The 20,448-nt window shown below is 40.0% G+C and overlaps 1 protein-coding gene across 17 annotated transcripts in view; it reads right to left on the reverse strand.

The window, feature by feature from the left end:
* The window catches only part of magi1a (membrane associated guanylate kinase, WW and PDZ domain containing 1a), a 98,579-nt gene that overhangs the window by 16,078 nt on the left and 62,053 nt on the right, over nt 1-20,448 (reverse strand). For 7 of the 17 annotated variants that reach the window (XR_006928347.1, XR_006928348.1, XM_046871997.1 and 4 more), the window contains exons 5-13: nt 19,973-20,192; nt 19,059-19,141; nt 18,146-18,199; nt 16,110-16,170; nt 15,816-15,919; nt 13,939-14,058; nt 13,425-13,610; nt 11,588-12,229; nt 1,441-1,475 (exon numbers count right to left, since the gene is read on the reverse strand). Coding sequence is in view for 15 of the 17 variants with exons in the window: in XM_046871997.1 (XP_046727953.1) it covers nt 1,441-1,475; nt 11,588-12,229; nt 13,425-13,610; nt 13,939-14,058; nt 15,816-15,919; nt 16,110-16,170; nt 18,146-18,199; nt 19,059-19,141; nt 19,973-20,192 (1,505 nt within the window). In the remaining 2 variants the exon portion in view is untranslated. The remainder of the gene's footprint in view (nt 1-1,440; nt 1,476-11,587; nt 12,230-13,424; nt 13,611-13,938; nt 14,059-15,815; nt 15,920-16,109; nt 16,171-18,145; nt 18,200-19,058; nt 19,142-19,972; nt 20,193-20,448) is intronic. The other 10 variants (XM_046872004.1, XM_046871996.1, XM_046872003.1 and 7 more) reach the window with 7 other exon arrangements.

Below are 20,448 nucleotides of genomic sequence, written 5' to 3' on the forward strand. Positions count from 1 at the left end.
AATGACACAAAAAACAACCCTGAACCCCTGTGTTCTATCATCTTGGATTTTCTGAATCTGTCATTTATTAATAAATAATAAAGTTAATGAAGGTGACATGCCTACGGAGCATATCATGTGACTTCACTTGCAAACAGAAACATGATTCAGCACATATGCTTTTGGTTGGTTGTGGGAGTGAAACAAGCAAACAAACACAAACAAAATACAGAACAATCACTAAAACTTTATCTACCCTATCTTAATTTCCTGAGTTGAGGTTTCTTTAAATGATTATTAAACTGTCTCTTTTCCCCTCTACCTCTGTCTACTCACAAACACACTTTTACACTGCACTACACTTTTTGCTCGTATTCTAAATAAGAGAAGGGAGGGGAGGAAAGATGTCAAGTGGGAAATTGGCACACATGAATCTCCTTGTGACACTTGTGATTCAAAAAGCAACAGCAACTCTGAAAATATGACCGGAGGAAAAGAAACCATGATAGAGAAAAGAGAAGAGAAGAGAAGAGAAGAGAAGAGAAGAGAAGAGAAGAGAAGAGAGGGGGGAAAAAACAAAGTAAAAGGGAAGAGAAGGAATTAAAAGAAAAATAAGAGAAGAGGAGAGAAGAGAAGGAGAAAAGAAAGGAGAAGGAAGGAAAAGAAAGGAAAAGAGAAGGAAGGAGAGGAGACAAGAATAGAAGAGACGAAAATAAAAGAGAACAAAAGGGAAGAAAAGAAATAAGAAAAGAAAAGAAGAGAAGAGAAGAGAAAAGAGGAGAAGATATGAAAAGGAAGGAGAAGAGAGGAAAAGAAATGAGAAGAAAAGAGAGGATATCAAAGGAGAAGAAATGAGAAGAGAAAAGAGGAAAAGAAAGAAGGAGAGAAGGAAGGAAAAGAAAGGAGAAGAGAAGAGAGGAGAAGAGAGGAAAAGAAATGAGAAAAGTAGAGAGAAGAAGAGAAGAGAGGAAAAGAAAGGAGAAGAGAAGAGAAAAGAAGAAAAGAGAGGAAAATAAATGAGAAGAGAAGAGAAAAGAAGAGAAGAAAGGAAAATAAATGAGAATAGAACAAAAAAAGGAGAAGAGAAGGAAGGAAAAGAGAAGACAAGAGAGGAAAAGAAAGGAGAAAAGAGGAAAAGAAGAGAGGAAAAGAGAGGAGAAGAGAAGGGAGGGAAAGAGAGGAGAAGAGAAGGGAGGAAAAGAGAGAAGAGAAGGGAGGAAAAGAGAGGAGAAGAGAAGGCAAACACACCAATGACCTTAAACCAATTTTTTTTTTACTAGAGAACTTAAATGTTACATGTCTTCTATATAAAACACATTATTTCTATCTGAAGAATTGGATTATTTTTAGATTTCTGTATCACCTTGTAAACAGTTTTCAAACAGTAAAGTCTTTCTAATCAGACTCATTGAAGTGAACAATAAAGACAGGTGTGATAAAACATTAAGGGTTGTTACTCACCACCACTTTGGGACTCCTCTTGGCCTGGACCACCCCTGTGAAACAGCGGCACAGAGAAAGAGAAAGCATTAATACCTCTCTTCTCAGTCCTGCCCTCCACACAAAAAAAATAATAATAAAGACAAATAATGACAAACAAGTGTGAAGCCTCAGAAACCCAGGGAGCCTGGTGCGTGCATGCATTCCCTGCCTCTTTCTCTCTCTCTGGCACACGCTCTCTCGTTGTGCTTTGGGAGCATGTATGAAGAGGAGGCACGTTTGTGACGCTGGTACACCTCTCCGCCAATCTCTGATTCTCAGTGAGGGAGCAAAAGAAAAAGGGAGGGGAAGAGAGAGAGGGAGAGGAGAGAAGAACGAGCAAAGGAATGTGGATATCTGTGGTTGCTGCTACATCCTGGAGAACGCTGACTTTTTTTTGCACACACTATCATGTCTGTGTGTGTGGGTGTGTATGTGTGTGTGTGTATGACCTATAAACATCCTATATGGCTTTGAGAGCAAAACACTTTCATTCCATCTCCTCCTCTCTTCTCTGCCCTCTGTCTCTCATGGTAATACCCACCCAGCCCCTTGTCTCTTTATTTGCTTCTTCCAATAAGACACAGACACCACACCCACCCACACACACTTTTTAATATCGCACTTCCCGTTCCAATCAACATATACATGTACACACTTGTATCTCATCACTCTGAGACGGCTCTCTAAAACAAATCAAATAAAAGTCACACAGGTTATTCGCAATTGTTTCTTCTCTCCGTCCGAGCCCTTGTACGGACTCCTGGATTCCAAAACATTTGAATTAGCATATAAGCGCACGTATGCGTGATGCCACTTTCTTGTTGCTTACATAATATAAACCACAGCTTGCGTCTTCATGAATATTCGGTTTCATATTCACAGCGAGAGGCGCATTCATTCTTTATGCATTTCTTACTCACGGGGGACTTCAGAGGTTTCCGAGGGAGGAAAAAGAAGCCCTGCGCTGAAACCATTCAAAACTTCAGAGTCGTATTTCTGCCTAAAGTACGTGCCTGTGAATCGCTCTTTGCCTGAGTCATTAAATGTTAAAAGTGCTCTCTCGTTCGCTTCCGCTCCTTTTCTCTGGCTCGCTTCCCATTTTAGAACTCTTGCAGACTTTCGGGCTGCATTGACATTACACTGAGCACTGAGTCGTATGAGCACCAAATAAAATCAATTGCTTTCCAATTCCAAAAAAATATAGATCGAATATATTCTTTTTTTTTACTGTTCATAATATTTACTGATCAGGCATTACATTATGACCACCTGCATAATATCATTTTGATCCTCCTTTTTTGCTGCCAAAAGCAATTTGTGCTACAGGAGCTCGTCTGTCGGATCGGACAACGAGGACCAGCCTTCGCTCCGCACGTGCATCAACGAGCCTTGGTTCACCACTGTTCCTTCCTTGGAGCACTTTTGGTAGGAACATCCCACAAGAGCTGCAGTTTTGGAGACGCTCTGACCCAGTCGTCTAGACATCACAATTTGACCCTTGTCAAACTCAATCAAATCCTTACGCTTGCCCATTTTTCCTGCTTCTAACACATCAAATTTGAGGACACAATGTTCACTTGCTGCCTAATGATATCCCACACACTAACAGGTGCCATAATGAAGAGATAATCAGTGTTATTCATTTCACTTGCACAATGTTATGACTGATCAGTGTATCTATATATCAATCAGTCAATCAGCTGTTCATATTCAGGTTTTCTTTTTTGCTGTCATTTCACTGTCTTTTGTCAGCAACAGCTTTTAAAAAGAAAGACTACCAGAAAAGCAGTTTATACAGTTCATCATTTGTTGAGCTGTCAACTGACCTTCGGATCGAATAATCTAACAGATATAAGCACGTGAACGAGGGACGTTGAGGATGCCGCTAAACACAAACAGTAACGTCAGAGAAGAGTAATAAAGCTTGCAATGTGAGAACAAGCTCACCTGCTACGTTTTAGTAGTGATTCATCATGGCCATTGGAAGCGTTTCACACCTACAGCAATTCGCATTTTCCTTTTAACCATGTATAAACTCATTAGTTTGCTAACTAGAAAGCTAACTGGTGTTCTTACTAATTACTATCTTTGCTATCAGTTTAAGGTTCCAGATATTAAGTTTGAACTTGCATCACAATGTCTTATGAGTAGATCCTTCACACTACATCTATATTAATCAGACAGTGTACAAGGTGTCTACACCTCACTGCTTATCCATGCATTTAGTAGTGAAGTGAATAAACTTATGAAACAGCATGGCGCAGAAAACCGAAAACATCCAGTAAGAGCAAAAGTGATGATTGGATTAAATGGAGCGTTAGAAAAAAAATGTACAGAAACAGAAACAAATTCAAATTTGTGACAATTAAACTTTTGAAATTGGAAATAACCACTTTTGAGAAAAGTGGGCTACAACCCACATTATGATCCTCTCTTGTCAGCCAAGACCAGGAATATGAGTGGGCTCAAGCTGACCGAATCTGGACGGTTATTAATTGAAACTAGATTGAAACTGAAACTATGAGGCAGGATGATTGCGTCTGTCATCAACAAGTCTAGTTCTTCTTGCTATTAAATTGTATTTCAGAACTACCCTCAAACGTAAATATACAAACAAAGTTGAAGGAAACTATTAACCTTTGCTGTAACCTTGATCCTCTTTGGGTCATTTTTATCATCTGGTTACAGTGATAATTCCATATTAATCCTACAGCATTTAGCCATTTGTTATTGAGCTAAAGTGCTAATGAGGCTCTTGGATGGATGACCTGAAAACATAATGCCTCTCCTATTCAGTGAAGGAGGCATAAAATCACTGCCTGGCCCTTTTCCCAAAGTGTCTAGTTTCGATGATGAATGGCTCTGAATGGCATACACTTAGCTAACGATAAAACAGATTCAAAAATGATTTAGCAAAGATGATTTTCTTATATCATCACCCCTATTATGATTTACTCCTTACATATCAGTGACAGCAAATTAGCTTCCAGGCGTATCCCTCCACACCTACAGTAACACCACTGGTTTCCTCACGCGCATAAATAAATGCACGAGACGCCGCTAAGATGAAGTTGCATGTAAGTGCTGCTGTGTTAATTGGACTCCCTAATTCCTTCCTTTAACTGATCATCGATGGCTCCTTGGTGTTTACCTGGCAGAGAACTTCACTTGGTCATTCAACACCAGCTCCATCACCAAGAAAGCCCAGCAGGGCCTCTACTTCCTGACAAGGCTGAGGAAAGCCCATCTCCCTCCCCCAATCCTGACCACGTTCTACAGTGGGACCATCGAGAACATCCTGAGCAGCTGCATCACTGCCTGGTTTTGGGAACTGCCCCGTCTTGGATCGCAAGACCCTTCAGAAGATAGTGAGGACAGCTGAGAAGATCCTCGGAGTCTCTCTTCCCTCCATCAAGGATATTTACACCACACACTGCATCCGCAAAGCCAACAGCATTGTGGATGACCCCACACACCAGTCACACACACTCTTCACCCTCCTGCCATCAGGGAAGCGGCTCCAAAGCATTCGGGCTGCCACATCCAGACTGTGCAACAGTTTCTTCCCTCAAGCCATCAGGCTTCTCAACACAGAACTGAACTGAAACTCATGCACACACACACACACACTCAACTGTGTGACTGATATCCACTACACGGACTCAACACACACTCGTACTCACTTCACACATCCATGTCTTCAGTACCACCCCTATTATATTACCTCATTATTACAAACTGTTTACATGCTGTTTTTGCACATCTTTTCGACTGCTGCTATTGTTTTTTTTGCACAAACCCTTTTGCTTACATTTTGTTTCATTACCTGTTCACTTCTGTACTCAGTTCTCTTTTACACACTGCACTGTGTAATATACAGTAGGTTTACTGGCGGCGCTATTCTGTGTTTTGTGTATTTGTCCTACACTGTCTTGTGTTGTCTCTGCACTGTTTTCACCAGGTTGCACACGATGCACTTAATGTGGCGAGGACACTTACTAGTCCTTAGCTCTGTGTTTTCTGTGATGTAGCTTTATGTTGTTAAATGTAGGGTTCTGGAGGAACTCATTTCGCTGTGTACTGCGTCAGCTATATATGGTTGAAATGACAATAAAAGCTTTTTGACTCTCTTGACTCTTGACTGCTCTGGACGTGGCTTGTGAAAGCACGAATGCAGGGCTTGTGTGTTTGTGCGCTGCATGTTCTTATGAGAGATCACTCCGAGGAGGTGGACAAGAAGCCAGAAAGTATATGTGTGTATGTGATAGAATCTATGTATAGCAGCAATGTTTTCCAGATAATCCGATCGTGATTCTGAATTTGGGAGGATGTGTGTGTGTGTGTGTGTGTGTGTGTGTGTGTGTGTGTGTGTGTGTGTGTGTGTGTGTGTGTGTGTGTGCGTACATGTGTGCGTAATTGTGTGGGAGACTTTTGCATCTTGTACATCCTTGGAAAGATGTCCTGACCATCTGTCTCAAAAAGCACTCACACACACACACACACACACACACACATACACACACACAAGCACATATTCATACACAAACTCATGGAGGTTAAAGTCAGCAGGTCTTCATCAAGTATCTCTTCCACACTTTTCCGACTCGTCTTCTCCTCATCCTATTTCTAGCCTGAAGAGAATGAATGGCAGATGCAATAGCCCTCTTTAAGCACTTGAACTCATGATGTAGCTTAACGCAGACGTGATTAAACCTAGTAATGAATCTAAACATCCACTCATCTATATGTAGGAGTGTCAGAAGAGCAGCATTAGAAAATCAAATCCACCACTACAAACAAGCCTACATACCCGGAATAGCATTCAGACCACGCAAAGAACATGTCAGATTATAAAAAAACCCACCATCAAAGGTGGTAAAAGTACACACATCTTTCACTCAAGTGGAAGTACAGATACTTATGTTTTAAAAGTCTCTGGTAAAGGTGGAAGTACTGACTACACTTTATCACTCAAGTTAAAGTAAAGAAGTTTGGGTTTTGACATGTACTTCAGTAAGAAGTAGACATTACTACTACCTGTTTTAGTGTCACGCTGGTAACTGGACCTCACATCATATTAATATATTAATACAAATACATTTTGTTGTCTAATGAATGTATTCAGGCTGAACATCCACCATATAGAACACAAGCAGAGAAAAGATGTTGATCAGGTGATCAGGAATGTCTCTGTTCTCAGTCATGTTTACATCACTGACTCCCTCTGTCTCATCCACGTTACCCCCAGACTACTTGTTACCTTCTGTCTTGCTCGTTGTGAGCTTCATAAACTAGCCTATGCCTGTGGTGCGTGAGAGCCAGCAAATGATTGAAAAAGCAGTGCAATGACAAGAAACAGGTTGATGTGCTGAATGAGCCAAATAAAATATCGATCATGTCAACAAATAGATTCAAACTGAACTAACGAGTCTGGATTAAAAATGTAAGAATTAGAAAGTACAGATATTTGAGTAAAAAAATGTCATTAGTGAAAGTTAAATGTTGTCTGAAAAAAATAAAAAAAATTTGTTACTGAAAATCAACTTAAGTACAGTAACAAAGTATATGTACTTCCCATTACTTCCCACCTCTGCCCACCATAGCTTCTGGAAGAAAATCTACAGAGCACCTAGTTTAGGTCTTCTAGATTCATGGCCATTTACTTGACATTATCCTCCAAGTTGATTTCATTTATAGAACAAATTCTTTTTGACTTAAATATTTACAGTGTGGTCCAATGCACTAGTGAACATGCATTTTTGTATCTTTATTTTACAAATGACTAAAAAAAAAATAATAATAATAAAAATGGCTTCATTGGGGTCCTCGTCTTCAATTCGATCCCAAAGCCCGACGTCTGGATGAAGTTCTACTTCTCTGTGCAGCTGGGGATGGTTCCACATGAACAGCCCAAAGATCCATTGAAGTTAACTCAAGAACTTTGAGAATGGATGTGGACTGTAATTAATGTCAACAGTCTGCTACGAAGGCTGCTGAATGCGCTTGTAATGAATGGATATTCGGTGTCAACCAGATGAAGATGGTTTCCCTTTTGAGTCTGGATCCTTCCTCATATTATCTCTTGGAGTTTTTTCTTTGCCACACTCACCACTGGTTCACTTATTAGGAATAAATTAATAAGGAGCACCCTTATAGGCACTAAACTTATACATTCTAGCTTTATTATCTCTTTATCTGTGTTAAAGCTGCTTTGGGACAACGATCATTGTTAAAGATTTTATTTAAATAAAACTGAATGGAGAATGAAATGGTGTTATTAACAACACCTTGAGGAAATAGTAGAAGCTCGAAAATATCTTTGAGTTGTAGAATTTCGTAGTATTTCTAAAGCACGTGTCCCCTTTTTCACTCGAGCTGACCCAGATGCCCCTGGTTCACGTGCCATATGAAGGTTCACATTTTTGAACCTGGAGATAAAATCCACTGTCTTCTGACCACGTGGAAAAAAAAAACCTCTGAATCCTTTGTACAAAGCAGTTAACATGAACGATACCACAAATCTGATTACGTTTATATAGAGACATAGAAATGTTTCACAAAAAAATTAAAAAACATTAAATTCAACCCTACTTTATGTAATAACTTATATGTTATACACTGATAATAGTGACTTGCTCTTCACCCGGAAAAAAAAAAACACAACACCCGGCTACGCTTCACAAACCCAAAGACCCTCCTGTAAGAACCGCTATATCAAAGCACACTGTGTCACTGCCTAATATGAACATTAATAAATATCTTGTGTCTATATGTTATGAGCATTTATCTATTACGAGGACCTGTTTACTGTGGAAGTACAAAAAAAATTGCTTATTTATTTCTATGTAAAAAGTAAACCTTGAATCCTATCTTAAATTCTTCTTTCTCTCTTTCTCTTTCTCTCTCTCTCTCTCTCTCTTCCCTAATACTGCAGTGCAGCAGAGCATCGTCATGGAAACAAGCAGAAGGCAAGATGGAAGAGATTTACAGCAGTGCGTGTGTGTGTGTGTATATGTGTGTGTGTGTGTGTGTGTGTGTGTGTATATGTGTGTGTGTGTCTTAATCACAACTATGAGAAAATTCTCTCGCTTGATCATATTCTTCTCTTACTCGCTTCCCACACTCCCATACACACACTCCTAAGCCACTACAACTCTCCTTCTCGCTGCTTAGTCCTGTCAGAATGACACAAAGTCTAATCCTTCAATATTTGAAGCACCACGCAATTTCCAACAAGCGTCATCCGTGCGGGTTTTGCTACTACGGCGCGCTGCCTTCAGCTCACAAAGGCTTAATTAGCTCATGAGTTAAATCAAATAGAAAACAACGATGTGTGAAGTGTTGAGTCTAGGAGGAAGGAAAAACAGCTCACTAATGACCGAACACCTTCAGTTCGTTTACATAAAGACTGTGTCGTGCCTCTGTTTTCCGAGTCACACAGCTCTAATAAAAGGAATAACTGTAATGAAAGGACTTGCAGGTAAAACAGGTCCATTACAATGTCTTTATCTGGAGCTTGATGTGTTTTTAGATTACATTGCGCTGGAACATTCGCTGTAATTGTGCATACTTGTTTTAAAGTACATTTTCACCTAATAAGTAAATTAGTGCTATTTATCCACCTTCTGTAAGTGACTAGCCTTAAACTCTTCGAAAAATTAACCAATGGTTCTTCCGAAGTCTACCATTCATAAGCAACACCAAATTGTGCTTTTAAAATTGATTTTGTGGGAAAAGTAAGAAGTGCGAATACTGGGCCTGATTGCACACGCGAATGCCCTGTTCACGCCTGTTATTAATATCCAGCTCGCGTAATCCCGTCACAAGTATACAGCGGGAATTAATTGCTGTTCACTTCTGCCAACATGAACACTTCAAATATCAATTTAGATTGAAGAAGAATGTCATGGCCACTGATCAGGCATAACATTATGACCACCTGTACGAATATTGAGTTGGTCCCCTTTTGCTGAAAAACAGTCGTGACCCGTCGAGCATAAACAGCATTAAGTTCTTCAGCAATTATGGATCGGACCACACTGACCAGCCTTCGCTCCCCACATGCATCAATGTGCCTCGACCACCCAGGACCCTGTCGCCGGTTTTGATAGATACTGAGTACTGCAGACTGGGAACATCCCACAAGAGCTGCAGTTTTGGAGACGCTCTGCCCCAGTCGTCTAGACATCACAATTTGGCCCTCGTCATACTCGCTCAAATCCTTTCGCTTGCCCATTTTTCCTGCTTCTAGCACATTAACTTTGAGGACAAAATCACACTTACAGGTGTGATGAAGAGATACTCAGTGTTATTCACTTCACCGCTCATAATGTCATAATGTTATGCCGGATATTAACGGTGTATTATAGCAGCTTTTGAGACATTAATTCTCAGACAGAAAAGAAGCACTTTACATTTATCTTCATCGCAGAGAAGTTGGCATTTAGTATGAAAGGTTTCAAACCAAGTATAACGGTGAGCACAAGCTTGGGAAGCAAAACTCTATGCATCAGTATCCTACACACACTGGTGAAAGACAGAACTTGATATATGTGTGGGTTATTGCAATGGCAACAGGGTGTGTTCTCTCTCTGCATTTGTGCGTTTTTCCCGATTCACCTTGGCCTATCTATGTGTGGCTGTGTGCTACATGAACTGCCATTGCAAACAGGAAATGAGTCACTGACAATGAAAGAAAAGCCTAATGCTGTTCTTTCTTCAGCTCAGCTACCTGGTTTTATAATAGCAGGCCCACATTTTGAGGGGGTTTTATCCCTAATCGATACACAGGTGAAGTGCCAGATTACTGCCCTATAATGCTGATGTAGGTTCAGCAAACTTCTAAGCACATGTTAAGTTGAGCAACTCCAGCATAAACGCTATCGTTGGTCTCTTAACAATTATTCTAAACAAAAGGGAACTGCTTTAAGCTCTATGATTGAATGCACACGCAATCGACTATTGACTGTTGACAGAACGAGGAACATAAAAGTGTCAAAATTCTTGGTCAACACATTCAACTCACATTCATAGCAATGGCGTTCCATTAGCATTAAGTTCAATACACCTGCGCTAAAACGCTGTGCCTGATTATATCTATAAGCCATAACATTAATGCCAATGACGGGGAGTAAATAATAATTATCTTGCTGCAATTGCACCAGTTTAGATGTTATATACTGTACATTGGGAGCAAGTAAACACTCAGTTCTCAAAGCTGATGTGTGAGAAGCAAGAAAAATGGGCAAAGAAATAGAATCTGAATGACTTCCCAACGGACCAAATTGTAATGAGCAGACAACCATCACAGGTTTTGTGTGGTTTTCCTTGGATGCAGTGGTTAGCGCCGACTAAAACTGTTCCAGTTTTGGATAACAGCGTCATGGATGCCCAAGGCCCAATGCTCTTGAGGAGTGAAGGTCAACCTGCATGGTATTCATGTGGATGTTGCTTTGACACAAAACACCTACACAAAAACTTGTTACAGAACAAGTCATCCCTTCATGGCAACCGAATTCCCTGACCGCAGTGGCCTCCTCCAGCAGGATATCAACTGCAAATATTGTTTAAGCATGGTTTAGGGAACACGAAAAACAGTATCTCAAGTTGGCTCGGTCTATAAATTTCCCAGCTTTTAATCTGGTGTGCTGGACAAACTAGTTCAATCCATGGATGATCCACATTGCAGCCTAGAAACCACAGCCTTTCTTTAGAGTACTTGTGAAATACAGGTCTCAACAAGTCAGAGCTGTTTTGGCATTATACGGTGGATCTACACAATCCTGGGAGGATGATTTTACTCCTAATGGATGATCAGTGTATCTCTCACATGCATCCAGTCCTGCTCCTGTATCTTTAATGCCAAAATTCTAAAGCGAGCACAACGGTTTTATTATGTGAGTATGTATTAAAAGAAAAAAACACAAGACATGGTTACAGAAAAATAATCACTGAGATGGCTGTGTGATATTTGGCTAACCAGAAGCTTAGTTGGAGACATTTCCCTAAAGTCTGTTTAGACTTACAGTAGTATATATACCTTAAAAAGAACAACTCTTACATAATATATAAGCCATTAATCAATTACCACTCTACCCACACCCACACACATTCACAAAGTGCTTACCTCTCTGTACCAGCATGGTGACCTCGCTGCCTTTAGGACACTTGCTGAGCAGCTCCACCACCTGGTTGTGGCTCATGTTCTGCACGTTCCTCTTGTTGACCTCCACCAGAATGTCACCCTCCTTCAGACCACGGCAGCGCGGATAGTCTACGATTTGCTTGACCTTCTGTCCGCCTCCAATGGTGCTGCCGATGCCGCCACAGTCGGCAATGGTAAAGCCGAAGCCCTTGTCACCCTTCTCCATGTGTACGGTGATGAGCTCAGGCTGCGTAGCGATGGACGACGCAAGAGTCACTACATCACTACCGTAGCTCTCTGGCATCATCATCCCCTCTGCTGTGGGGCTGTAGGGACGGGGCTCCATACCCACCGTGCCAACTGTACCCATCCCCGGGTGACACGGGCCCAAGGGTGGAGGATCAAAGGCTTCCTGTCCGTTGACGATGATGGGCTCTTTGTCCAGGATGGCCACTGAGGTCACCAGGCTGGTGTTAGGGTCATCGGGGTCAAAAGGCAAAGGGTAGCCACGGCACAGTTCCAGCTGCACGGCTGAGCCGATAGGGATGGACTGGAAGATCTTGACTACTTGAGCGTGTGTGTAGCCCAGAACGATAGTGTCATTGACACTGACTATGACGTCACCTGGAGAGCACACAAACATAGTAAATGTGTGTTTTCATGGGTGCTGGACATATACAGACGTGAGCATGTGCAATATTAGCTGGTTGTCAACTATCTGGATCTGGAGAACCCACACACACGTGGATTATTCTCTGCACCAAAGAGCAGGGGTTTTCCCAGTTTTCTCCCCATTTTGGTCACCTCTCATTCCAATTATTCTACTGCTACCCTAATGGAGAAGGTAAAGTCTGATAAACTAGAGCTTTACAAAACTCCTGCTCGTGGTGCATCCAAGGGCATTACACACATTTGGACGAGAGCACTGTCACTCGCCTTTTCTGTATATATGAGCACACAGACACCTGTAATTGGTACATGTCGCTGTGACAGGGGAGGGAGAGGCTATGCCACACAGGGAGAATTGTTTGAAGATCGCACGCTTGAATAAGTAGTGTAAATGCTTCTCTGCTGCACCCGTCTAGAGCCAAAGAGATGGTTTAAAAATGAGAACATGTTCAATTGTGTGTTGACAAAACCTGTGTGAAGGTGAGGCCAAGCCACAGAGGTGTCCACTGTGCATTAGAACAGCGTAATTGACAAACCGATGGTAAAGGGGAAACGCAAGATATCTGCATTTATGCTATCCCTGAAATGTTTTTCCATTTGGGGAGACAGTTACTTTAACTTCACTACATTTCAAAGTCGTAATAAATGATGGAAGAAACTACTGACTCCAACTTGCGACAGCACCCGTGGCCTTATTTGTGCAATTTTTTTTTTAAGGTTTTGGGTTCATGATAATTGTAATAGATATCAACCAGTGTTTGACTCATTAATGTCATTCGATTAATAGATCGGTGTGCTGAGAGTAACATCAGAGTCTTTTCACATGAACTTGATAATTAAGTTGATAAAGCAAAGAGTCTTATGACAAAAATGATAAGAACATTATAGCTTTAATAAATCTGAGTACTTTGGATACTTAAGTACATATGAAGGCAAAAACGTTTGTACTTTTGCTCAAGTGAAAGTATAAAGGGAGCACTTTATAATGCACTTAATAGCAGTCTGATTGCAGTTTATATTGTACTGAGTGTATCTCTAATTTGAATCAACTACATGCTTTGTGAACCACTGGATGAGCATCAGAATCCCAGCAAGATTATATAATTTGCCTTGTGTATGTGTGTATGAGTTCTGTTTAATGTGTGCCTACCTGTCTCCATTTTGCCATCCAAGGCTGCTGGTCCATCCAATATGAGGCTCTTGATCTGTAAGAACTCATCTGGCTCATCTCCTCCTACTACGGTGAAGCCGAAACCCCGCCTGCTTTTCAGCAGTTTGGTGCTTATAAATGTGCCCTTGAGTTCTGCAGGGTTTCTTGTGAAGAATGGCTTCCCTCCCACACACACACACACACACACACACACACACACACACATGCACTTGGATGTGGAGTTCAGTATTTAACGATTCTACACCAAAGTCAAATATGAAGATTAAGATGAACATATGGCACGATTAAATTGTCTGACTGAATAAATCAGAATCAGCAAAAAACCAGCATAGTATTATTTCATAAGTACAACAAAATAAAAGCATTATTAAGGGTAAATCACTGGATCAATGTGATTTATTAATAGTTCTGCAGCAGTTTAGCTTTTGATATAATCAATTCTATAATAATCTTTATTATTATTATTATCTATTATTAAGAGAAAGATGCTCACGTTTGCATACTGGGACTGGCGGGAGCTGTGGGCCACTCTGAGGCTCTCGGTACGTCTCCAAGTGGTTTGGAATGTATGCGGTGATCGGAGCACCAGCAGACGAGTGCTCCTCTATCCATTCTGTGCAAAGAAAGAAAGACAAAGACCTGGTAACTTCATATGCAAATAGACAGATATTATCACAGCTACAAAATGATGCTTTGCCTTACAGAAGTATTTACTCCTTTGAACAAATCAAGTCTTCAACATAAAATCGATCAGGTTTTAGTTTTAAAAAAGATTCCTTGCATTAAACCAATTTTAAAAATGTAGGGATTAAATACATTTCTTTGAATTGGAATTAAAATAAAAACACTGAATCACTTAACAGAAACTTACACTGCCCAAAATATTTGTTTTATTTAAATATGTATTTACTTATGCAATGAGTTATATATACATATACATACAATTTTGGTTGTGCTGGAAAATTGCTAATACATTAATGTATTAATATTACAAAAAAGAGCTCTCTAAAAAAACAAATCAGTACACATTACATAGTATATATAATTATATATATATAATTCTAGCAAATATAATTCATAGATTGACTTCACTGAACATTAATTCAAAATGTAAATGTTCAGTGAAGTCAATCTATGTATTATATTTCCTAGAATTATATTTTTTAGAAGGGGGTTTTCTGATGTATCATTTCTTTTGGCTATGTGAAATTGCAACCTATTCAATAAAAGTGAACAAAAACAATATTTAAGGGGTAAAAAATGTACACAAGTATCCAACCACCAAACTCATATTTCATTGAAGTAATATAGTGCTCATTCTTTCTGAGTAAGACTATATAAGCTCAGCACATCATGACTTCAGGTCTCCCCACAGATTTTCAATTGGATTCAGGTCTGAGCTCTGGCTAGGCCATTCCAAAAACCCTGATCTTCTTTTAGTAAAGCGGTTCCTTTGTTGATTTGGAGGTGTCATTGCCATGATGAAAGATGAAATCTTCTGCTTTGTTTAGCACAATTATCACCTAGAATCTACCGGAATTAGAAGCTATGGAGCTTCACAGAACCTCAATTCTGACTTGATTAAAGTAGCCATCACAATGTATCACTGTGGGTATGATGTTCTTATTGTGATATGATGTGATGTGATGTGATGTGATGTGATGTGATGTGATGTGATGTTCTTCTGGCATCCTGAATTTATGACCAATATGTCCAGCAGTTATAATCAGACCAATTGTATAAATTGCAGCAAAATATATATAAATAACAAAATCAACAAAATTACTTTTACACAAATACATTTGTATCTATGCACCATTTTGAGCAGTGAGGACATTAAATGCGTAGATTAATTTTTATACATAACTTGAAACGAGCTAATTAACTATATTAATAAATAATTTGGGCTGCCGCATCAGTTCCTTTTCCTAAATGTAATAAATAAACTTGACGTTCTGACAGTTGCAGCTAAATTGGGCTTAAAAAAAGTTTCCAGCCTGCGATGTTACGGCGCTTTAGAAAACACTCTTTAAATATGTTTAACGCTCCGTCAACCCCCACACAAATATATATAAAATTAGTCAGAGCCTCAAATACAGGGCCATCTTTAAAAAGACGTCTTTAAATAAGTTACATTAGCATTTAGAATGAATGGTCTATAATGGAATAAAGCAAGGTATTGACCAGCCTATTGTATAATTCTAAATGGCCACTACTTAATGAAGCCTTCATCTGGAAGAAGAAGGGGAAAAAAACGATGTGTTCAACTAATGCCTGAATGCCTGGCTGTCTTAGTAAAGACGTGCAACATTGTTTTCAGACAATAGATACACTGACAATGAAATCGAGAGAGAAAAAAGTGGAACGAACCTCTGACGTAGCGCTCACCTTCTGGTGGCTGCTGGATATCGACCTGCTTTTTACGTCTAGCCTCCAATACCGGGTTCTCATACTGTGTCTTTCTGTTTATGTGACTAAAAGTGAGATACACAGATAAAGAAAGACACAAAGAGAGAGGGAAAAAGTTATTGTCTCTGAAATACATAGACACTTACAAATCCCCAGTATATAAAGCTGTAGGAAAAAAAACACTCCAGCTTGGAAATGGTGGCTTGTGAAAAAAAAAAACATAGGAGAAAAACTAACAAAAAGTCTTCGACTTACTCAACATAATATACACCATATACCGGGTCGTCTATCTTCTCCCAACCTGAAGGTAATTCTACTGTGTGGGGAAGAAAACAAAAAAGTAGACGGAATTAATGGATCATGCGAGAAAAGCTGAAATTCTTCATCTTTTCTTCTACAGTCCGCTATGAATATATACAATGGCTTATGTAAGTGTTCACTACCTTGAACTTTTCCACAGTTTGTTGTGTGTGCATACTTCTGCATTCCGCTTTACACATACATGCATGAATAAATGTATACACGCGCACACAAACTCATTAAAAAAGCCTACGCTTAGAGCTGCGAGAGTCTTTGCGCTCACTCCACACGTACACACCCCGCTACATTCTCAGCTACTCGTCTAATAGAATGTCATTAGCACTCGCACAGTAGACTGTACTGGGTTTCACACGGACTCATTAACAGCCTGATCGGCAAACGCGACGCAGCAGACTACGTTACAAAATCCATACTCGCACTAAGTGCTTCACTCTCATCCGACTCTTCCTCCTGTTTCACACATCGCTCTCTGGTTCACTATACTTGGACGGCTGAGCAAGAAGGATGGAATTGTCCTTCAAACGCATTCTCCGCTGGCCATATCCTGTAAGCCATTCAAAGCATCAATCATCAGCAAAGGTGTGCATCACTGTCTAACATCCTTTTACACTTTACAATACACACAATCACTAAGACATACAAAAAAATAAAATAAACAAGCTTGGAAACATATTTCCAAATTACATATATCCAAATTAAATATGGATATATTCTGTATTTTAGTATTCTCTGCATCACAGACCAGGCTTGGAACAATAATGACATTAAGAATAAGAATTGATTTGATCGTTGTTTCACTTGTCATGCTACCAGCATAAACAGTTTCAGATAGAAACAATCGAATGTGTTCCCATACATCTGAACTTTCAATGCCTCCTCTCTATAATGTCCCAGCTTACCTGAAAAGTTAAAATATATATATGAACAAAAACTAATGAGGGACGGGCAGGTTATGCTCTAGTTTAAGACAATTTCCCACAGTCTGATATTTTAATCCTACATCTTATATAGTAGTGTAAGGCATTGTGAAAGCCAGACCCGCACTGTATAACTCCACAATCAGTGAATCGCAATGGGTGAATTGATAAAAAAAAATATATAGGCATAACATTATTACATTTAAAAATTATGAGTGGTGAAGTGAATAACACTGAGTATCTCTTCATCATGGCACCTGTTAGTGTGTGGGATATTATTAGGCAGCAAGTGAACATTTTGTCCTCAAAGTTATTGTGTTAGAAGCAGGAAAAATGGGCATGCGTAAGGATTTGATTGAGTTTGACGAGGGTCAGATTTGTAATGTCTAGATGACTGGGGCAGAGCGTCTCCAAAACTGCAGCTCTTGTGGGATGTTCCTGGTCTGCAGTGGTCAGTATCTATCAAAAGTGCTCCAAGAAAAAACAGTGGTGAACCGGCGACAGGGTCCTGGGCAGACGAGGCTTATTGATGCAAGTGGGGAGCAAAGGCTGGCCATTGTGGTCCGATCCAACAGCTCAAATTGCTGAAGTTAATGCTATAAAATGCTCGATGGGTCACGACTGTTTTGGAAGCAAAAGGGGACCAACACAATATTAGGAAGGTGGTCATAAAGTAATGCCTGATCGGTGTGTAAATATATAAGAGCGGTATACATTTAGAGCAGTATTAATTATACATGAGTGTAGTTAAGGTTTGGAAACGACAATAATTAACTTGTACAAAATAAGTGTGTGTGTCAATAGTGTCAAACTAAGGTGGATGGCATCATCGGCATTTAATATATGGTTCAGTCGGAGTACCTCGATTCGATGACTTCCAGATCGACTTGCAAGATCGAGTAATGCAGTGTGAGCGGTAGTCAGATGACAAGATTTCTCGCGCCCTACACTATAAGCCTGGCTTACGGCCCGCTAATGACAAATAAAGCGAGTGATAAAGGGGGAGTTGTGAGTGCAAGAAGGTACAGCAGAGAAAAGAGAGGAAAAGCATACCGAGTTCAATCAAGTTCCTATCGAGTTCTGGCTCCTCAGTGTGCACAACTTCTTCTGCAAGAGGAGAGCAAGAAAAGAGGAAGTTGCAAAGCGAGGGAGAAAAAGACAGAGAGGTTATTGATTCCAGGCTGTAAAATAAATACTTGTGAAATTTCCTATCATTTAAACTAGCCTGGTCATTTTTTTCCTTCTTATATTACGATTTTCCACCAGGTGGCACTATTTCCTCTGTTCTGAAAGAAAAGCCTCAAAAGCCAGACATTTTTCTTACATCCACAAACGTCATATAATAGGTATAATGACCAGTGGAAGATAATTTCGGTACTGTAGTATGTAGAAAGACACGTATTTCATTATTTATAAGGTGAATATAAGTTTCACTGCACATCACCTTAACTGACCACTGTTCTATGCTTACTAGCTTTTCTTAAGACACATCTAGTTTTAGCCCACACAAGAGGGTGGTGCACTATGTCTTTCAATAGGACAGTTAATGGCTGATGAACCACTGAAATCTATATTAATCCGCACCTTAAGAGAATATGAAACGTGTTAATAGAGGGCAAAACTAAATGTGCGTCTTCTTGTAAAAGTTGTGGTTTCACTCTGGAACCGGTAAACTTCATAAAGATTTTGAGTGGGCTTAACTAAAACAAAAAACATATATGAACCACAGAAAGCATATCAAATAACCTCAGGCTAATGCGCATGATTAAATCCTTTAAACGAAAAGTAAGTACAGAACAACCACAAAGACCTGGTGTCTGGTTACAAAGAGCAGGTCCTTAGTTAATAAACCTTTACAACAGATATTGCAGTTCCTGTAAAATGCTCTTGGACTGCCATGCTGCAGAGGAGTTTCGTTTTGAACTCGGGTTCAAATGTGTATGATTACTGTGTTTCTAGCAGTTACCATCGTCTTCGCATTCTTCTAAAGGCTTTGGCTGTTTATCTTGACAGCGAGGGTCCATCCATGAGGTTGTCTTTGTGTTGTGGCTAGAAGAACCGAAAAGTATAGAAAAACTTTATAAACATGCTGAGTTTAGAAATGGACAGTTGAAAAGTTACTAACACTAAGGTAAGATAACTGTGCAACATCCAGCAGATAAAACATAATCAGTATGTTTTCATTCTGGAAAGACTATCCAATCTGAAATTATTCTGATCTGCTCTACTCATGTATTGATGCAGTCAGTAAATGTTAACAAATAAGGGAGAATTAATTCGTTCTCTATCTAAAAATTCCCACCAATCAGTCAGCACCCACTGACCACAGCTATCAGTCAGGTTTTGACCTGCTGCTCATGCTGTTAATGATGTTTACACGACGGACAGCTGTGATTGACAGTATAGACAGAATATGCCTTTGCTTCTACCAAAAAAAAGCATGGCCAATGTTGATACCTTGACTACCAGCCACGGATGCCTGTTGCATCTGGGATATTTAAGGACTAATGCTTAGAAAAATTCTAAACGCATGTTTAAAAGTGTAACGCGGGCGAAAATTCTGGTCACATGGCGTCGTTGATGTAAGGCGTACGGTTTGTAATCTGTTTATTTCAGGTTTCTCAATTGGGTTTGTGTTCTCTATATGACCTTCAGTCTGTGATCAGTAACTACAGATTTCATGTGTAACAAAGACAGTAGTAGTGCTGGGGGGAAAAACTAAACACAAAAAAAACCCTCACTTCAAATTGAAATAAAATATCTCATTATCATGGGGCCACACAAGTCAGAAAAACAGCTGTGATTCAATAAAGTCTCAACTCTTAATGGTTTCTTGTGGATAATCAGGTTGCCCTCTATCTTTGCTAATGTAACGCTTACTCTATGAAGTAGACCTCGCCGGTCTCGGTGTAGGCCATTTCCCAGTTGTCTGGCAACGGCCCGAGCGGGTCTTCCTCCAAGGGCATCTGAGGATGATGGGAGCTGGCCATGGTCGCCGCGGGAGACGCAGCCACGTTGTTGAGCGCGCTGGAAGGGGCGTGCGCTTCCTGCCGGCTGGAGTCTCCTGTGAACAACAGCGGAGAGGGGAAGAAACTACCTGCTAAGGTGATACAGAAAAAAGGTAAGAGGAGACACAAGGAAGAGGGTTTGTAGTTGCATGCAGATGGAACACGCGCACAGAAATGAGAACCGAAACATGCTTCAGCTCACACACACAAACAAGGTCTTACAGTATTCTCACAGCATCTTATATATCAATCTAATATGATCTACGAAAGTGGTCACTGACCTATATTCATATTTCATGCTCGCCATCTCGACTAAATAAACTATAAACTCTACTCTGTATAACAGAG

The sequence above is a fragment of the Silurus meridionalis genome, chromosome 17, assembly GCF_014805685.1.
Source record: "Silurus meridionalis isolate SWU-2019-XX chromosome 17, ASM1480568v1, whole genome shotgun sequence".
NCBI lineage: Eukaryota > Metazoa > Chordata > Actinopteri > Siluriformes > Siluridae > Silurus > Silurus meridionalis.